The sequence below is a fragment of the Zootoca vivipara genome, chromosome 6 (assembly GCF_963506605.1).
Source record: "Zootoca vivipara chromosome 6, rZooViv1.1, whole genome shotgun sequence".
Taxonomy (NCBI): domain Eukaryota; kingdom Metazoa; phylum Chordata; class Lepidosauria; order Squamata; family Lacertidae; genus Zootoca; species Zootoca vivipara.
This window is the reverse complement of record NC_083281.1, coordinates 23,875,237-23,886,404: the sequence shown is the minus strand read 5'-3', so window position 1 is coordinate 23,886,404 and position 11,168 is coordinate 23,875,237. Positions and strand designations below refer to the sequence as shown.

Genomic DNA, 11,168 nt, shown 5'->3' with positions numbered 1-11,168 from the left:
TCTCTGGCTGGCTGGGGCATCACCAGCACTGCACTTTGCAGCATGCACGACCATCCTGTAAGCAAATTAAAATAAATTTAAAAATAAAGTTTTTAAAATTTGGGGAGTGGGGAGAGAGAGAGCCAGGAGATCTGGGGCCCAGTGCAAAAAATCTTGGACTTGGGCCTCCCCCCCAATGCAATGCATCTGTCCAGCAACATAACTATAGCTAAGAAGATATAATCTTCCACCCACAAAGTAGGGTAGTCTAATCTACATTCACCGAGTGGGTATATCATTCATATCAATGAACTACCATCACTATAACACTTTGAAAATAAAAGCTAGGCAAGGGCACCTGGCTAGCTCAAATTAGAGCTGAACCGGCAGGTGTAAAGTCTACATGCAGGGAGGTTCTCGTAAACAAGAAGCCTGCAACAATTACATGCTATCGTTCTTTGTGCAAAGGACAGCCTCGTTTTTCTGTTTTACAACGCTAAAATGTGTGTACTTAAGCTAAATGGATATTATTGCAGTTTGCTGTGTGACTTGGGGGACGCTGTGTGAGCACTAGAGGGTAGGGCATGTATGTGTGTAAAAGGTGAGGCAGTGGGATTTGTTGGTGCAATACAATATGGAGGGACATGGATATACAAAGCCAGAGCACACACTCAAGGTCTATATATACATTATCGTTAGGGTGGGGAGCTGGAAATCTTTAACTAGTGCAATTGCGCTTCAATTTCAATGTTTAACATTGCTCTTTTCTATAGCCCAAAGGGCAAGAGATGTACGGTATTCTTGTATGAGACGTTGGGAAAAAATATACATTTGATTTTTATTTTGTATTGTGTGGGTGGGTACTTTTGATAGAGAGAGAGAGAGAACGGGGAAAGAGGTTCTACCCACAACACAGCAGATCATGGTAGAAAAAGGGTCTCTTATTGGGCTTCCTTCCTTATTTATTCCATTTATATCCCACTTTTTTTTATCCAAGGAGTTCAAGGGGCATACATGGCTCTCCCCCTCCCTCCTCATTTAATCCTCACAACTACCCTGTGAGGTAGGTTAGGGTGAGAGGCAGTGACTGGCCCAAGGTCACCCAGTGAGCTTTGTGGCTGAGTGAGAATTTGAACCCTCTTCTCCTAGATCCTCTAAGCACTACACCACCACTGACTTGCACACAGCCTTCTTTCTTTGCATGTAGAAATGCCCCTATTCTTTACTTATTAAAAAGGCTGCAAACTGACATTCCCTGTTTTATATAGGGCGGGGATGTCTGTATACGAGGCAGAACAGGTTCTGGCAAATTTCAGCACAAAGTTTAAATGCCTAGGTTTCATCCCTGGTAAAAAACGGCCTTGACTTAATGAAAGACTATTCTGCAACACAGAGATTTCCCAAAGGCGATTGTAAATAATAATGCTCACACATCCATCCATCCTAATACAGCATCAGTAAATAGCTCCCACCCTTTTAAAACGTTGACCAGCTCCTGGAGTGTGACTAACCCTAGCTTGAAACACAGACATTAAAGAGGGGAAGGGCTGTTGCTCAGTGGCTTAGCATCTGCTTTGCACGCAAAAGATCCTGGGGTTCAATCTCTAGGCTGGGTTGGGGGGAAAACCCCTAGTCTGAAATCCTAGATAGCTTGCTTCCAGGCAGTGTGGACAATACTGAGCTAGATGGACCAGTGGAAAGCAGCTTAGATGTTTGCATGCCAAGAAAATGCTGCATTTGCTACACGTCCAGATTCCAGAAGGCTTTTCTATTGGAGGAAAGCCTGGACAGCATAGAACTCAGAACAGCAGCTCATTGGCAAAAAAAAAAGGGAAAAAGCGATTAAGTTTGTCCTTCTCCAGCCACCGTTAAACGTCGTTCATTCGCGCTCCTCTGTGGGCGAAACCATTCGGCGGAGGGGTGCGGGTGAAATCATCCCTGGATGTGGTTCTGCCCGGGCGTGCTCATTTTGCCAACAAGGCTTGCTCAGTTGATTCTGCTGCAGGTAGTTCTTCTCTGTTCCGTATAGATCGCTTCTGCTTTCTGTATAATCGCGCTTCCTTCGGCTGCTTGTGATTTAGTCTTTTGGGGAAAAATATATTTTCGTATTTTCCTGTCTGTTTGTGCGCGCGCGTACTTATAGGCAGCGAGTTTTGCATTTCAATGTGCGGTACTTTCCAAAACTAAACCAAATTGAAGTCTCTCGCTCAGCTTCATTGGCCTAGTGTGCATTCCAAGAAGCAGTTTAATAATTTATCTGCGTGCCCAGAGCATAAAAATCTATACGTAAAAGAAAAGCCGGAGAATAATACAGTTCTTTAGAAGTTTTTTTTTAAAGCCAATGCAAGAAACGCTCTTAAAATTGCACCCACCCCCTTGATGCAATATGATCTTCCAAAGTGGGTCTCCCTGAAAATATGGCTTCCTATTACCTGAAATCCTGTCTGTTTTTAAGGGTCCTGGGACACGGCCTAAAGTTGCATCTTGTTCCAACAGTCTTGGCTCAAGTTACGCAGGTTCTGGTCTGGCCAGTGTCCAGATCATGAGGAATGTTTGGGAAACGCACCCCCCCCCTGACTTGCTTGGAATAAAGGCGGGGTAGAGGCGTAATAACATTTCCTTCCTCCCAACACCGCCTTGCCTTAAAGTCTCTATCCGTCTGCAGGGCTGCAGCCTTAATAGTAAACAATAATAATGCAGAGAAAAGGTGGGCTCCTCTCTTCCCTGAAAAGCAGCACCATCCTCCCTGTCTTTCTCGAGTTAGGGAGCAGGCATTAAAGGAGTAAAATTATGCCACCCTAGGGCAGATTTAAGCACCAGTTTTCTCTCTTTAGGAACGGAGGCTGCGAAACAAAACACCCACGCAGCCTTGTCATATCCAGGTTAGTCCTCGAGGCAAGTACCTTGCTGCATTCAATGAGCTTCCTGCTTTCTTGGAAGGAAGGAAGCCACGTTGAAATCAATGGGATGGGACTTAAGTTTGGCGCCACCAAGACAGGACTTAGGGCAGATGTCCTCCTCTCAGCAGAAGGTGCAGCAGGGCCCTTAAGCTCAACCTGGCTGGCAGTGCCACATCGTGGAGGAACTGAAGCCACGCACATTTCCATCCTGAAGGAGGTGCGTGTAAGAGGTTAAGCCCAGTCTCCCTACTGCTAGGTAAACCTGGTTAGGATCCGATATGGCCTTGAACCGAGAGGTGGTGGTGCATCGTTATATAGCGCTGGCATCCTAAGGACATTTATTGGGCAGTAAGTAATAAGTCTGCATAGAAGCACCCGGCCACATGTATATAATTGCTTAATAAGTGGCCTTGAACTCAGCGGGGCTTACTTTCAAGTAGCCCTACTGCATAGGCTGGTAGTAGCATCCTCGGACGTTCAGAGGGGTTTTGTTTTGTATATTTATTTAGTGAGTGTTAACTAACCATGCATGCGTAAGATTTTGCAAGAGTTTGCTTTCAAGTAAACATTGCTAACGAGTTTTTATTTAATAATAATAATAATATATTTTTAAAAATACTTATCCAGCTTCACCCCCCCCCTTCGCCCAGCTCAGAGCAGACCCATTGGAACGAATGATTTTGGTTCTAAATAGAATTTAGTTGCATGCACGGTGGGGGTGGGGGTCTAGGTCTGCAAATTGAAGAGCGCCCAGGGACGGCCGTTTCCGTTATCGACACACACACACACACACACACACACACACACACACACACACACACACACACACACACACACACCTACTTTGCAAAATAAATAAATAAATACCGGGGAAGGCGCGGATTGGCCGAGGAAGCTGCGAGTAAGGAAAGACCCCTCCTCGCCAGCCAGCCGGATTGCTGCTGCGCCCGCCCGTCGCTGGGGACCGGCCTGGGAAGGGATGCGGTGGGGCGCACGACCTGGCCCCCCGCGGGGACAGCATGACCCGGCGCGATCGGCTCATGAAGGGGAGACCCCAGAGGCAGCCTGAGGCCGGGGGAGGCTCCAGGGCCGGTGAGTGGCGTCTGGGGGGCGGGGGCGGGCGCGCAGCAGGAGGAAGGCCCAGCTGCTCAGCTGCATATATAGATGCGGTGAAAAGGCGAGGGATGCCCAGCGGGGGGGGGGGATCCAAAAATGGGGAGTCTCCGCTGCATTCGGATTTGAAGGTGGTTTTGCATTTGCTCCAGGCCTTGGCGAGGCCGGGTGAAGAAGGGGGCAGTTTTATTTTCCTCTCCGCCCCTCCCCCCAAAGAAAGACTAACCCGCTTTGAAAGCACACACCCCAATATGGTGTGAACCCGGGTGCATTGCACCAAATCCAGATTTCCCTCGGTGGTAATACGAATCCCATTGCACGTAGGATTCCAAGCACCTGGTCTCCTGTCCACTGTCTGACTGGTTTGGGGAAAGGAGGGCCAGCTGTAAGGGAAGGGGGCTGCCCCATAGCAGCAAGAGCTGTTGTCTGTGTTTACTGGGAAGTAAGTGCCACTCGGCTTCATGGGGCTTACTCCCAGGTAACTGTACCGAGGATGGCTGCCTTGGTTGCATTTTTCTAAAAATAAAAAAAATGCTTTGAAGAAAACATTGTGGTTCGTGGCTGGTGCAAACTCTACATGGTGCACACCTGCTTCTTGAGGAACTAGGTCAGGGGGCTCACGTTCAAATAGTTTGGGCCCAGCACCAAACAACTCCGTTCTACCACAACCCTATGTGTGTTTACTCAAAAGTAAAACCCACAGTGTCCAGTGGTGCTTGCATGCGGATAAGTGTGTCTCGGATTTCAGACTGCGAAACTGAACTTTCCTGGAAAGCCAACAGCTTGCTCTTTAAACATAATGTATATATAATAGCTTATATATAATAGTTTATATAAGCCATTTTGCTTGTAATTGTTGCATATACAAACATTTGCCTTGCTAGGTCCTGAGGCATCGCTCCCCCCTCTAAAAATAAAAAGGTCTGTTATTGAAAGAGGTACCTACTCAAGTCAGAGCCATCCTGAAGTGACTTACTCAACTGAGTAAGCATGTGCAGTGATGTGATTTCTGCAAATTACTGTTGTTATTATTATTAGTAATTGAATTTCTATCCCACCCTTCATTCAAGGATCATGTGGTGGTTTACAATATAAAAACACAAATATACGCAACAGAACTGCAAACAAAACAACAACCCCTTTTTGCAAGGAGCTCTGGGAACTTGTAGCGCTGTGAGGCATTGCCAACAACTCTCAGCACCCAGGAGTAACTACAGTTCCCAGAATTCCTTGGGGGAAAGCCATGACTGTGTGAAGGGGCATCTCGGTGCTTTAAATGTGTGGACGTGGTCCCAATTCGTTGCTGGCCTCCCAACTCTCCAGCGCCAGCCAGCATGGCCAATGGTCTGTTTCCAGCAGATATTGTTTCCGCAGCTTCCTGCCATCAGGAACCTACTGGAAGGGAGGATATTGGGGTCCGACCATAGCTGCCAAGTTTTCCCTTTTCTCGCGAGGAAGCCTATTCAGCATAAGGGAAAATCCCTTAAAAAAAGGGATAACTTGGCAGCTATGGGTCCGGCCCTCTTTTGCATAGGCCACCATCTGATCCGAAAGCTTTCCCCTGTAATACTTGGTTTGCAAAGGCTGTTAGTTTCCTTTCTCCTCTCTGCCTTATCCACCAACTCCTCCTCTCTGGCCTGTATTCCAAGCGAGTTTCCATAGCAACTCCACACTTAGGCCAAGAGCAGAATCCAGCAGTAATTGGATCCCGGGGCCTTTTGGGAGCCATGAGGGAACCGTGTGATTGAAGTACCATTAGTTAACACAGTTCTGATCCATACGCTACCCGACTGACCTGTGGCAAAACCGAGGCCAAGCCTGTAAATGAGGGCGCAGGAATAACCAGCCCATTTGCCCACACATCCTCGTAAAGTTTATGTGAGGCTTGGAAACGGGTGTGGGGTGTGGGGGTGTGGAGGAGGCCTATTTGCACAGATCTGGCCTCCCTAGTCAACTCGAGCCGCTTCTCGCTCGCCATAGGTGACCAGGCCAAGGGGCTGTTTACAAGCCTGTACAAGATGTGAGGGGACTGGATTTCTGCATTTTATTTTATTTTTCAAATTAAACATTGTTGTGTTGTGATGGGAGCGGGGTGGCGATACATTTTCCCGTTGCTAAGGTATATATTTTCCTGTTAAATCTCTATCTACGATGCATTGCTTCATTAAAATTAGTTAGCAACATAATGAGTGGGATGCCAGTGCTATATCGAGTCCAGTTGGCAGCTTCCAAGGGACGGTGAAATGAGCATATTAACATATTTTCATTTGGAAAGAGAAGTGTGTATGTGTAAGTATTTCGACAAGAAATAATCTGGAAGAAACTCTAAATTGGTTTGATTGTAACATTCTCCAATGCTGAGCGTGCTTTGTTGTGTTCCCCCCACCCCCAACAATCAAATATGTCAGTTCAAATTTTATTTATCATTGTTATTTATTAAATTTGTATACCTCCCTATACCAATAGATCTCAGGGCAGTTACCATTCTCTCCCCCACACCCCACTAAATACCTTCTTTAAAAAGCTACGGTATTAGAGGGGGGGGGATGTTTTGAGATACTTATACAACATGCAAAATGAAGATAGAGTGCATATTTTTAGAAATGTTGTTGACTAAATGTAAGTCAAGCATGCTCAATTGAATCCCAATCGCTTTGGGGCATCAGGACATAAAATGTCCCAGAAAGCCCACATCACTGGCCAGAGAGCAAGCGAGCAGTTTTTATTCGAATTGCAGTGCCAGGGGGTCGCGGGCAGTGTTTAATTTTTTCTCCCTGCGTTCTTTCCCCCAGTCAAAATCCCCACCACCACTGCTACTGGTATTAAAAGATGCAGTTTCCTTTATTCTACCCTCCATCCCTTTCAAACAGGGCAAATAAACTTCTGGAGGAAAAATCTCAATGTGGTGGTGGGAGCCTTCAGCTCACCTTGGAGCATCTCTGCTCCTCCAAACAAAATTGGAGCCACTTAAATTGGTTTTTGAATTTATTTATTTATTTATTTAGGGAATCTAACGACTCCTGTTTTGCACACACATGCCTTGTGCCTAGGGCCGAGTGTCCAACGGCAGCACCAGGAATCTGTTACTGGGTGCCAAATCGAGGTTCTTAGCGGGGACGTAAATATATAAATACTTTCTTTGTGTTTTGTTTGTTTTGTTTTAAAAAGCCCCGCCAAGTTCCTAGTCCTTAGGCCTAGATAAGTAGGCTTGAAAGTTCATGAGCATCCTCCCAGGCGAGAGAGTGAGTGGCTCTGTAGGGTTTCTAGCAGCCAAGGACAAGGTTTCAGTCTCCCTCTGCCCTTCACAATGAGCAGAAACGGAACGATGTAAAATGAACATCTGACTGGATGTAAGGCAGTTTCCTGTGTTTCTGTCTAGCACTGCTCAGAACATTGATTCCCGAGTTTGTCTTTGTATATTCTATGTTCACGATGGATGACCGTGCCATGGTGATAAAACCATTTCCCTCTGTTTGTGCAGGTTACATTCTCACCCGACCAAGCCTTGTCCTGATGCTGGAAAGGGGGGAACAGCCTTGCATGAGCAACAGCAAGATCAGCGTGGGCACCAACCCTCTGAGCAGCAGTGTTGCGGGTAAGGCGTCGTTTGGGAAGCCAGCCTGGATCATCCTGCCAGGACTTAGGTCATACCTAAAGCTCTGTGATACTGCTTTAAACAGCTATGGCTTTCCCCCCAAAAGGAAATGAATGAAGCTGAGACACTTGGATTTAAAATAAATATTGTTGAACAGAAAGTAGAAAAGATGGGTGTTAACCATGGAGTGATGCCTTAAATAAAATTTTAAATGTAACTGGAAGATGAGAAATGGGATTTTTTTTAATTTTTTTTATTTTAATTTCATTTTCTCTCTTTTTCCTGCTTCTTTCTTTTTCTTCTTTGGTATCATCTGCTTGTAAATTTTATTAGGGTCCAGGGATTGTACACTCTTGAGGGTTGTAGATGGTTGATGGAAGGGCCCTGGGTGGGAGGCAAGGAAATATTGGGTGACAGGGTGACAGGCTGGGAGGATAAAGATCCCAGGTGAGAGCTGGGAGGGCCTACGACCGTCTGCAGTAAGGGAAGACTTTGCATGCTATTACAGTGGTACCTTCCATTCGACTTCCGAAACGGTTCAAAAACCAAGGCGCGGCTTCCGATTGGCTGCAGGAGCTTCCTGCACTCAATTGGACTGCATCGGATGTTCGGCTTCTGAGAAACATTTGCAAACCAGAACACTTACTTCCGGGTTTGTGGTGTTCGGGAACCAAAACGTGCGAGTAACAAGGCGTTTGAGAACCAAGGTACGACTGTATTACTTTTTGTAGCTGTTTTTGTTTTTTATTTACCTTAGCATTTTTTATTTACCCTGGTAGCTTAGTGTATCTCTTATTGTGTCATGAAAAAAACTTTAATAAAGGTTTTAACGACAACTAGAGCTCCCCCCCAAAAAAGAATCCTGGGAGTTATAGCTTGTTCAGGGTGCTGAGAGTTCTTAGGAGGTCCCGTTCCCTTCCAAGAGCTACAATTCCTAGAGGGAATTAGCGATCAGTTCTCTTCTACAGAGAACTACAGGGATTGTGCTGACTTCGGGAGGTGAGTGGCAGCCGGGTTTATCTGTCTCCCCAGTCCATGCATTTAGTGAGTAGACTGATGAGAAGCTAGAGAGGTGGGGCAGAGAAGTGGCTGGGAGATGCGGGAATGGCCCGCTGGTTAATGAGGATGCCCAGCTTCTGACACCCTCCTTTTCACCCCCTTCCAGACTCGCAGGCCCTGAAAGAGAACGCAAAGTCACCTTCGTCCGCGGCTCTGTCTTCGCCGCCCGCCACGGAGTCGCCCAAGCCTGCCCGGCCCCGCCGCCCCCGCCCCCCGGCCGTGCTGCCCTCCGAGCGCCCCTACCAGTGCAAAGACTGCGGCAAGCGCTTCGTGTACCGCTCCAAGCTGGCCACGCACCAGTGGACCCATTGCGCCGAGCGCCCGTACAAATGCCCCGACTGCCCCAAGAGTTTCAGCTACCCGTCCAAGCTGGCGGCCCACCGCCGCACGCACACCGGCGAGCGGCCCTACCCCTGCACGCTCTGCCCCAAGCGCTTCGGACACCGCTCCAAGCTGGCCGCCCACCAGTGGATCCACACGCCCGAGCGCCCGTACAAATGCGCCGACTGCCCCAAGAGCTTCTGCTACCCTTCCAAGCTGGCCGCCCACCGCCGCACACACACGGGGCAGCGGCCCTACCCCTGCAACCGCTGCGGGAAGAGCTTCTGCTACCCGTCCAAGCTGGCGGCCCACCAGCAGATCCACGCAGCCGCTGCGGCGGGGCGGCCCTACCCGTGCATGCGCTGCAGCAAGAGCTTCCGGCAGCTGCGCAACCTCACGCTCCACCAGCGGGTGCACGAGGACGGGGAAGTGGGGGATGACTTGTCCCAAAGCAAAGGCCACAGCAACGTAGAGAGGCCATAGGAGATCTGAAGCGACTGGACAACACGGGGGTGCAGGGAGGAAATTGGCTAACTTGGGTGCAGTGGGATCTTTGTAAATAACAGCAAGGGAGAGGGGGTTTGGGGTTTACACAGAGATGCGCTTTGAGGACCCAGTTGCTCAGCTCTTGTGTTGAGGGTCTTGCCGCTGTTCCCCTCCCCCTACAGTGCCAAGTCGATGTGTGTGTACTCTCCTCCTCCCCATAGCCCAAGCTGTGTATACCATGCTGAAAAAAAGCCAAAGTGTGTGTGGTCAGAGAACCCCGGTTCTGCGCTCAGAAACGGCATATTCTGCAACCTGACTAACTTGTGTATTGCTGAGATGTGTGCCTAGGAGGGGCAGAGTGCCACGGCCTGCAACCTCAGCACTCCACTGATTCTACAAAACAAGCTCAGCCACCTTTGAATCCCAATTTCACAAGAAGCTTGCATAAATTCATAGAAAATGTATGGATATGCACAAATCTTCCGGAGAGCAGAATTCTGCCATTGCTTTGTACAACCTCTGACCATTGCCCAGGCTGTCTCTTGTCTGTGATCAGTTGGCGCATGCTTACATTGGAATGCAGAGACCAGCATCTTCACAGTCCAAGGCTCTACTAAGTTAGGCCTGTCAAACTTAGCATTTTCCTGGGTTGTACATCATCTGCCTCCTGTGGCTTATCAAACCCTGTTTGTGCATCCGGCCTGTGGCTAAAGAAAAGGGGGACAGTTTTAACAACGCCGCACACACACCGGTGTCACATACAGTGTGTGCAATAGAAGTTGCTAGTCCTTATGAAGGCACAGATAAGTCTGAAAATGTGGTTGTGGCACCTGCAACATTGCCAGGGGTAGCTTAAGTCAAAATTCCAAGAATACATGAATTTTTTTGGGTGTGCTTGCACGCTACATTCTGTACAGTGGTGGGCCCTCCCAAAAAGTAGCAGTAGAATAATTTTGCAAATGTTATGTATTGTGTTCATCTGCCATTTTTTAAATTTTTGCTTTAGTTGGCATGGAATCTTACCTCTGAGCCAGCTGCTGTAAAAACTGGTGGCTCTGGGCTTCTGTTCCTGATCACATCAAAATATGTCTCCAGGCATTTACAACATGTACTGAAAACTGCTGAAGCACATAGATTTCTTGTGCTGCATTTGGATGGTTGAATTTCCCACCCCACCCCATCACTTGGTTTACACAACTTTTACTGCTCGGTTACTTTCGCTTCTTCCGTGTGACCGTTTCACCACATGCCTAGAAACCTGCCTTCCTTTGTTCCCCCCCCCCCAAAAAAAACATCCCCCACTTTTGGGGGTTACTGTCTTGCCTCTTGGTTCAAATGTTGAATTTCTCAGACACAGTGTTCCAATCTCCCATTTTTAGACACATGCCCACCTTTCCACCCCACTTTCTTGGATGAATTCTACACACACACTCTTTGTCCTTGTACCGTTTGCCAAAGCATCTTTTGCTTTCTCACCCCCACCCCCCAGGCATTTGTTCAGATTGTTGCAAGGGAAGCAGGGAGGGGGGGCTGATTGATCCATGGTATGTTTGTAGTTAATACTAAACAAATGGGACTCCCCTGGGAGCCTGGAGTTTTTTTGTCTTATTTTTCTTGGAAAAAAATAATAAAACCTATAAAAGTTGAGTTAACCGGGTTGAGCTTGGAGCATATGACAAATACAGATTTGGGGTGGGGGGCAAACTTGGCAGAAG

At 47.7% G+C, this 11,168-nt stretch overlaps 1 protein-coding gene across 3 annotated transcripts; it reads left to right on the top strand.

The window, feature by feature from the left end:
• The first annotated feature begins 1,914 nt into the window (after window positions 1–1,914).
• ZNF575 (zinc finger protein 575) lies at window positions 1,915–11,100 on the top strand. Of its 3 annotated transcripts, none has more exons than XM_060275642.1 (3): window positions 1,915–3,096; window positions 7,474–7,587; window positions 8,753–11,100. In XM_060275642.1, the coding sequence occupies exons 2-3, from the start codon at window positions 7,506–7,508 to the stop codon at window positions 9,448–9,450; spliced, it is 780 nt and encodes a 259-aa protein (XP_060131625.1). In that variant the 5' UTR covers window positions 1,915–3,096; window positions 7,474–7,505; the 3' UTR covers window positions 9,451–11,100. The 3 variants fall into 3 exon arrangements, with proteins under 3 accessions (XP_060131625.1, XP_060131623.1, XP_060131624.1); XM_060275640.1 differs by having other exon boundaries at window positions 2,996–3,971; XM_060275641.1 differs by lacking the exon at window positions 1,915–3,096 and adding an exon at window positions 3,981–6,281.
• The last annotated feature ends 68 nt before the right edge of the window (window positions 11,101–11,168 follow it).

What these genes read in the sequence shown, in the direction of transcription:
- ZNF575 (XM_060275640.1), top strand. Translation starts at nt 3,899, where the DNA reads ATGACCCGGCGCGATCGGCTCATGAAGGGGAGACCCCAGAGGCAGCCT. An exon ending in CGGGGGAGGCTCCAGGGCCG is followed by an intron (nt 3,972 to 7,473) that starts GTGAGTGGCGTC and finishes CTGTTTGTGCAG; the next exon opens with GTTACATTCTCACCCGACCA. An exon ending in TCTGAGCAGCAGTGTTGCGG is followed by an intron (nt 7,588 to 8,752) that starts GTAAGGCGTCGT and finishes ACCCCCTTCCAG; the next exon opens with ACTCGCAGGCCCTGAAAGAG.